The sequence below is a fragment of the Raphanus sativus genome, chromosome 2, assembly GCF_000801105.2.
Source record: "Raphanus sativus cultivar WK10039 chromosome 2, ASM80110v3, whole genome shotgun sequence".
In the NCBI taxonomy this organism is placed as follows: Eukaryota; Viridiplantae; Streptophyta; class Magnoliopsida; order Brassicales; family Brassicaceae; genus Raphanus; species Raphanus sativus.
Genome location: NC_079512.1, coordinates 7437560 through 7447125, shown reverse-complemented (window position 1 = coordinate 7447125; position 9566 = coordinate 7437560). Strand labels below are relative to the sequence as shown.

The following is a 9566-nucleotide window of genomic DNA, read 5'->3' as shown; positions in this document are numbered from 1 at the left end:
TTACCTTGCTGATTGACAAAATCTGATTAGGAATTTCATTTATACCAAAAAAATTTAGTTATTTTTATTATATTTCTTCGATATATTTCTTTCTCTTAAACACTAATCTAAAACTTATCAAATTATAAATTATTGTTTATTATGTCAAGTACGATACATGCTGTCTTATAATTACTCTTTCTCAATTTTCAATCAACAATTAACTAATGCTATAAAATCTGGATACTTACCGGTAAAGATAAATTTACAAGTGAAATGATTAAATTAGATAATACGAACAACAATGATTCATCACTCAAACGTGCAATGATTGAGACCGACGTGCTCCACACTCGTTGACTTCTTCCTCAGCATTTTTTCTCCACTTTTCTCATCCAATCCCATCCACCCTTGTATAAGCATCTCTCGCCAAACGCAAGAAAATGCGAAAAACAAAATCAATCATGGTTCCCAAAGGTGCAAAGAACACGCTTCTAGAGCGACCTTGGTTCATCGTGCTGGCTCTAGCTGGTCTTATAGGTGGCGCAGTGCTCATCACAAGTTTCATCCGAGCTACGGACAACACTTTATCACTATGTTCCACGGCTGAAACAACTGCAAAATCCATAGCCGAATACACAGCCACACCAATCCAGCTCCAATCCATCGTCCATTACGCAACCTCACGCACCGTCCCTCAACAAACCTTTGCGGAGATCTCTATCTCCTTAGAAGTCCTTAAGGACCGTTTACCTTGCAATTTTCTTGTCTTTGGCCTCGGTCGTGACTCCCTCATGTGGGCCTCCCTCAATCCAGGTGGCACCACTGTGTTCATGGAGGAGGATCCTGAGTGGATCGAGGCCGTTCTCAAGGACGCACCGTCCCTAAGAGCCCACCATGTTCAGTATCGGACCCAACTTTCTCAAGCGGACCGTCTTCTCAAAACCTACCGGTCTGAACCCAAATGTTTACCAGCCAACGCTTTCCCGATCCGGGACAACGAAAAGTGTCCATTGGCGTTGACTTCACTTCCTGATGAGTTCTATGATACCGAGTGGGATCTGATCATGGTGGACGCACCAAAAGGATACTTCGCAACTGCGCCAGGGAGGATGGCAGCCATATTCTCCTCAGCTGTCATGGCTCGTAACCGGAAGGGTGCAGGCACGACTCACGTTTTCCTTCATGACGTTGACCGCAAAGTGGAGAAAGCTTACGCCAACGAGTTCCTATGCGAGAAGTACAGAGTCAAATCTGCTGGTAGGCTCTGGCACTTCGAAATACCCAACGCTGCTAACATGAGCGACCAGCCGGGGGATCGGTTCTGCTAGATTGCTCCGATATGCAGTCAGTTCATGGTTACTTTTTTTTTTACATTAAACACCGCATACAACTATCCAAAGGCTTCTCATTAAAATAAAATCATGTATCCAAAGGCTTCTCAGCGCATACAACTATTGCTATTACTCTTTGTTTTTGTATGGTGTGCTGTAGAAAATTATTGAATGAAAGATCTAGGTCTTTTTGACTTGAAGTGCAAGGCTAGCTAGGCCTGGACATCAATGTTCGGTCTGGTTTCAACTTTGCAAGTTATAAAATTTACAAATTCCTAAATGAGCCTCTAAATTGCACATGTGTGAATCGTTTGTTGTTGTAATACTTAAAGCATCGTCAACCTTATATTTGAGGTTTGAAGATGTTCTGCTCCAATGGTAAAATCTTAAAATAAATTTTAAAAAACTTAGATTTTTATATTATAGTCTTTACTTTAGAAAAGAATATCAAATAAAAGCATAAAACTTTTATAAAAATTAAAAAATACAATGAAAATGTTATAAATAATATTTTTATTAATAAATGGTTACATTTTAATAGCAATTAACATATAATTAAAAAAAACTAAATCTTTTTTTCTAAAAATACATAATTATTTATTATTTTTATTTACTTAACAAAATATAAATTTTAGTAGCAAATTTTTGCTTTGTTTTCTATTTAAAATTTTATATATTTATTTAGATTTATATGTAGAATTTAAATTTATAAGAACATATATAAAATAAATTATATGGACTAAAAAGATAAACAAGAAAGTTACCGAAACTATTTAAAATACATACAAATACAAAGACAAAAAAAGTTATGAAACCTCAAATATAATGTTTTGTACATTGAAATCTTATGTTTGAGGTTTCACCATACAAAACCATATATTTTGAAGTTGCTCTTGGAATACATAAAACTTTAGATTTGAAGTTTTAAAGTTACTCTTGAAAATGTTCTTAGAGTAACTTTAATGGTGAGATGCTCACTAAATATCTCACTAATATAATATTATTAAGTTAAGTTAAGAAACTATATTAAATTTGCTAGGTCTAGTGATAAGCTATCCATTAAGTTTCTTATCACTATAATGTTAATATTGTTTTATTTGTTTTTATTTTAATATAATTTAGTTTAGGAAAAATATTTTAAACTTATCTTAAACTAAAATATAATAAAAGAGTTATAATATTTTAAATAACACAAACTAATGTAAATTACATATCAACATTTAAAATTCTAAAATCTACACAAAATTCAATCAAATATAAAATTAACCTAAAATCTAGAGAAATTACAACAATCTCCTTATGACCAAACAAAAAACATATATTAAGTTTTGTCGTTCTAACTCTTCGCGTGAGAAGAATTACAAAGAAATCTTTTTTGACAAGACTTCTTTTTAAATCTTATCGTTCAGTAGATTTTCCAATAATTTAAAAATGTTATTAAAAATATTTTAATGAGAAAAAATTGAACTCATGTAATAATAAACATTTTTAAATGACATAAATTTAGCTTTAATAAAATTAAATTATTTCCAACATAGATGAGAGAATGTGGATTGAGTCATGCTAGTCCTTGGTTTAAATTTTGGTAACGTATGATATAATATTAGTAGTAGTTTTAGGGTTATATTTTGAAATCTTATCTTTTTGACATATATGTGTTTAGTAACTATCTAATAACTTGATTCAAACACTTTTCAGATATCTTTTAAATTGAAAGAAGTGTTTTCTTAGTTATTTGATTATAGGGTCTCGAAGACTCACATAAGACTTCCCAAGAAGTCTTCTGACATATTCTGCATAAATTTTAGTATGATTTAGAGTTTTAACCTAAATTTTAGAAGAATTTAGGTTTCCCACCTAAATCTAAGTCTTCCATAAGTCTTCCACGAGAAGTTTTCTCATGTATCAGATCTCAAAAGTAATTAATAATTTTTAAAAAATATTTTGAAAGGAAAATAATCGATATCTTGTATTAACAAACATTTTTAAATGATGAAAATTTAATTTTACTGAAATTGAATTATTTTAACATAGATAAGTGAATATAGGTTGAGTCATAATAGTCTTTGGTTTTGAGTTTGGTAACATATGATATAGTATTGTTGGTATTTCTAAGGTTTAATTTTGAAATCTTATCATTTTTTAATTTGACTTATATGTGTTTAGTGACTATCTAATAACTTGATTTAAACACTTTCTAAGTATCTTTTAAGTTTAAGGATGTGCTTTTCGATTAGTTATTTGATTATAGAGTCTCGAAGACCCACAAAAGACTTCCCAAAAAAATCTTCTCACATACACCGCCTAAATTATAGTAGAATTTAGGGTTCCTACCTAATTTTGGAAAAATTCAGGTTTCCTGCCTAAATTTTAGAAGAATTCAGGTTATCTGCCTAAATCTAAGTTTTCTCATGTATTAGATCTTAAATTTAATTAATAAATTTTATAACAAAAATATTTTGAAAGGGAAAAATTGAAATCATGTATTAGAAAATATTTATAAAGGATGAAAATTTAGTTTTACTAAAACTAAATTATCTTAAAGTTTAGTTTTACTAAAATTATTTTTTTTGGTATTTCTAAGGTTTAATTTTGAAATCTTATCATTTTTTAATTTGACTTATATGTATTTAGTGACTATCTAATAACTTGATTAAAACACTTTCTAAGTATCTTTTAAGTTTAAGGATGTGTTTTTGATTAGTTATTTGATTATATGGTTCCCACAAAAGACTTCCCAAAAAGTCTTCCGACATACCCCGCCTAAATTATAGTAGAATTTAGGGTTTCAGCCTAAATTTTAGAAGAATTTAGGTTTACCGCCTAAATCTATGTCTTTCGTGTATTAGATCTTAAATTTAATTAATAAATTTTTAAAAAAATATATTTTGAAAAGGGAAAATTGAAATCATGTATTAGTAAACATTTATAAATGATGAAAATTATTTTTACTAAAATTAAAGTGTTTTTAACATAAATGGTTTAATGTAGATTGAGTCATGATAGCCTGTGGTTTATGATTTTGTAGATATGTTATAGTTTTTTTTTGTCAGCAGCATTACAGACTCATATTGACTCTGTGAACCAAACTGGAGGGTCCACATCAATGTGAACGACGTAAGACGATTGCTTTCTTGCACTACGTGCTAGACTATCCGCCTTTTTATTATTCGTCCTGGGTACATGGATAACCTCTGAAGCAGAGAAGCTACTCCGCAGACTCCTGATGTCTTCTAAATAATTTGCAAAGGCTGGCCATTCATCTCGTTCCGAAACCATCTTCACCAACTGCGAATAATCCGTTACAAAAATAACATTATACTGTCTTAAATTCCTCATATATTCTATTGACCAAATAAGTGCCTCAATCTCCGCGTGTAGTGTTTAGATTTTGGTATTGTTATAGTATTGTTGGTATTTTTAGGATTAGGTTTTGAAATCTTATTTTTTTTTAAATTTGACCTATATATGTTAAGAAGACCTATAGTTTACATTTTGGTATCATCCATATTTTTAGAATGTGGCATGTATATCCGCACAAATGTATACATTTTTAGAACTTTGCAACCGCACAGATATTTATTTTAACTTTTTATAACTAAATAATTATTTTTATAATTTTTATAATATATATTTATAATTTACATATGTTATATCATTTTTTAAATAAAACATAAAATTTTATTTATTACAATAAATAATTATATTTTGTTTTTCTACCATCAATTATATCATTTATATCTCTTATCATATTTATTTTATCATATTTATAAATAATTATATATTTATATATTAAAATATACTACCAATAATATATGTACAGATTAATTTGTATTTTATTTATATGTTGTAAAATTGATTATTTTGGGTGTTTTTATTTTATTTATTAAATAATGAGAAATATAACTACAGATATTTATAAAAATATTATGCTGTAAATTTTACAAATGAATAAAATAATTCTCAATATTATAGAAATTATGAAAATGATCAGAAATTATGGATACTCTCTGATTTTAGTCATATATTTTTGTATCTGTTTATTAGATTAGTTCAAAAAAGTTTATAAACGAAGACTGAAATTGAAAATATATATTTATATTTCCGTTTATGAAAGAATGTAAAAAGAAGATATTAAAATGTAAGCTTAATTAATTTATATAGTATCATTTATTGGTAAGCTAGATTATAGGAAGTAGTTTGGACTAAAAGTGAATGAATTCGATTTTTAAACAATTAATCATTTGTAAACAATTCGAAAAAGAAGTGGTAGAGCCAAGTATTACAAAGTTTCAAGCCTTTGCTTGGAAGATAAAGGCGCCGAAGAAAATTTGTCATCTTATATGGCAATTGTTAACTGGTCAAGTGGCAGTAACAAGAAATCTAGTGAGGCGTAATATGAGATGCGATAATTACTGTCCAAGATGTGGTGAGCCAGAGTAATCAGTAACACATGCTATTTTCGAATGTCCACCTGCTCTACAGGTTTGGCTTCACTCATCAACTCCGACGAGCCCTGCTGTTTTTCCAGCATCAAATATATACACGAATATGAACTACCTCTTCTGGGAAAAGAACGGCATACTTGAACCAGATCAAGACAGAGATCCTTATCCCTGGCTGATTTGGTATATCTGGAAGGCTCGAAATGATAAACTCGTTAGGGGCATAAATCGAGATCCTCTAGAACTAGTTCGATATGCTGAGAGTGAGTGTCAAGCCTGGTTTAATGCCAATGAAATGGTACCATCAGCGGTACAAGAGAATAATGTAGAGGAACCTCAAGTCATAAGCTTGGCAATATTTGTTTGCTGGATGGATCTTGGACATCTCAGGCTCAATTTAGTGGGTGTGGATGGGTCTGGTTGGACAGTGGGGGAAACACGCAATGCGATGGGCGATGGAGAATATGCTTCAACATTCAACTTGTCAGAACTTTGGAACAGACTGCAAGGAATTGATTGCTATGATCAAGGAACCTCATGCTTGGCCAAGTTTTGCTACTGAACTAGAGAGGTTTGCTAAAGGGAATTACTGAATAATAGAGACACTGCTCATATGCTTCCCCGACTTCAAGATTTTTTATGTTCCTAGAGCGCGTCATCAGATTTCAGACTTTTTAGCTAAGACAGCTATATCCTTCCACAGGAAGTTACATTTTATTGGTTGTTCTATTCTGGTCCGGTTACTCAGACCACCTCAAATTTGAGTAATAAAATAGCCGTTTACCGTTAGAAAAAAAAACAATTAATCATTTTAATCATAATTTAAAAAGTATCTACTTCCTATAAATGAATTACTTCCTATAATCTAGCTTACAAATGAATAAACTAATTCCCTATATTATAGAAATTATTAATCAGATATTCATATGATAGATATCCATATGTTGATTGACGAAGAAAAGATATACATATCACCAAAAAAAAAGATATATATAAATTATAATTATTGACCTATTGTTAGGAAAAGTAGATGCTATTGAATTGTTTCTCTGACGACTCACGAGTTTGGTGACGAGAAGAAATATAAATCAATTAAGATTTATGGGAGTTGATAAAAAAAAGATTTATGAGAGTATACCAAAGGGGAGACATGTGGATCCCACACAAAGAGGTATAAGAAGCTAACTGGTCCTTGTGGGTCGTGGAGAATCACGTCAAGCAAGTAGCTTAACCAAGCCTCCAAGCTAACGCCGGACGAATCGTTTAAAGTATTAACCCATTATTTAATCTTCTTGTTGATAATTACTATATTAAAGTCCTAATTACGTACATTAGTGAATTACCTTGCAAATTACATGTCTTTTCAGCTTTCCGACTTTTTTGTCTTATCAAAAGTCCATTTCAGATTTCATGTCCTTCAGATTTTTGTAAGGTGGGGAGAAATATATACACTTGAATCTATTCTATTAATAAATAGAAATATGATATACTGATAAATATTATGTTTAAGAGAATTATGTATTTCATTTATTTAAAATACTATTTTATCAAACTAAATTAATATTAGATATATATGATTACAAAAGAAAATTCAAATATAAAACTTAAATTTAAAAAGAATAAAAACAAAAGATATATCGCTCTTTCAAAGAGCAGATCATAATTAGTTTCTGACTATTAAGAATATCTTTGTTAACAATTAAAAATTTAAAAATTTAGGATAAATAAATATGTAGAAATAACATATGGATTATTGCTAAATGTTGAAGGATGACTTTTCTTTTTTTTTTCCTGAAGAAGGGTTTTTCTTTTTTTGAAGAAGGATTTTTTGAAGCATGAAAGGTACAAGATAAATTCTCAAGACAAGAGTGATTCTGCAGAATGAATGGTTCAACTGAGAAGATGATGGGCACAATGAATCTTCGAAGAAGTTTATCTGCTTTGCATGCTGAGTGTGAAGTTTTGATGTGGGCTATGAAGTGCATGAAGACTCTCAACTTCTGAGAAGTAGTTTTCGCAACAGACTGTTCTCAACTGGTGAAGATGGTGTCATCACCTCGAGAATGGTCAGCTTTTGTTACACACTTGGAAGAAATCCAGCGCAGTAAGACTTTCTTTCATATCTTTAAAATCCGACATATTTCAAGGGCATATAATCTAGTGGCAGATAAGTTGGCACGAAGTGCTAGGTGTTCCCCTTCTACTATGTTCTATGTCGATTTTATGTCTCCGATTTGGTTTTCTGGAAATGACGTGCGTAGTTAATAGTTTAGTTTCATTGTTGTCCAAAAAAGACTTTAAAAGCTTTAGAATCATTGTAATATTATATTTCATGAATGTAAAATGATATCTAAGTTCAAAAAAATTATTTGAAAAGGAATGAATAATAAGATTTTAGAAATTTGGACATTGATCCTAGACAAATGTTTAAATTTATGGAAACATAATCAACATTTTGGACTGAATCACAAGTGTTGAATACAAAGAAGACAACACAACATGTAGTGTTTTTGAACCTATCGTCAATTCTAGGGCGATGTTGTTTTATAAATGGTTCCTCGAAAGAGAATGAATTTTTTTTTCAGAACAAGGGTGGTATAGTACTATAGAAAGTTTTGATGGTTTGATGGAGGCAACAAATGTCAGGTTAGTCTTTCCCTTGTTCATTCGAAGGTAGAAACGCTACTTAGGGCAATATTGTGTATGAGGAGTTTGAGTCAGTTTCGGATCATGTTTGCAACATATTGTTTTCAATTGGTGAATATGGTTTCAGAACCAGAAGAATGACCCGCTTTTGCAGAGTTATTTGGAAGACATCAAAATCCTACAAGACAATTTCTTCAACTCAGTGATCATTCATGCACAATGAACTCATAATTTAAGGACGGATAGTCTAGCACGAAGTGTCACGAAACATTCACATGGATGTAGAGCTACCGGTATAATTTACAGAGTCAGTATAATTCTATTTAAGTTGATGAAAAAAAAAGTTTAAAAAATGTATAAATGAAAGCTACCTCTAGAGTTGCTTCCGGTGTTTGGTCTAGGGGTTAGCACAAATCAGATAATTGAGGTAGAGGTATTAGTGATTCGATATGTTTTGTCTGAATAATCAGTTTTCTGATCTGATTAGATTCATAATGATTTGGATATTAGGTGTTCAAGATATCTAGAAAATTTTAGATTTTTGATCGGATATCCTATTCGATCCATAAAATAATTAAAAATAAATAAAAATTCAAAATAATATAAAATAATAATATTTTACTACAAAAACAATTATGTACTTTTAAAATTATAATAAATAATTTAATAAAGTTAGAAATAAATATACTACAAAACTTATATAAATATATATTTATATAACTTGTATATATATTTATTTAAATATATGTATATATACATATAACAGATCAGATTGGATATTCGTTCCTAGTAATATTAATATTTTTAATTTGTTTCATTTTTTATGGATATTGCATACTAATATTTGTTTGAATCGTAGAATTATGCATATCCGAATTTTATCAAAATTTATGGAGATTTTGCCCAACCATAGTTTAGACTTTGCGTAAGTCTTTTACTGTTTCCTTTCTCTTGGTGGCTTTGTCCCTTGGCCTGTAATCTTAGCTCTTTGTATTACATACCAGATGACCCAAAAAAAGAAAGATATGAGGGGATGACTTCCGATAAAGCAAAAATAAAGACAAGCTAGACCATTTCTAATGGTATACAAAAAATTAGTATCTATTTCATTCTAAAATAGAGTAACTCTATTATTGAGTTGAATTTGCTCCAATCGTTCGCT

General features: G+C 30.3%; 1 protein-coding gene across 1 annotated transcript; it reads left to right on the top strand.

Moving 5' to 3' along the window:
* The first annotated feature begins 371 nt into the window (after positions 1-371).
* On the top strand, positions 372-1513 carry LOC108830130 (probable methyltransferase At1g27930). The gene has a single exon (XM_018603735.2). The coding sequence runs from the start codon at positions 423-425 to the stop codon at positions 1308-1310; it is 888 nt and encodes a 295-aa protein (XP_018459237.2). The 5' UTR covers positions 372-422; the 3' UTR covers positions 1311-1513.
* Positions 1514-9566: the final 8053 nt, after the last annotated feature.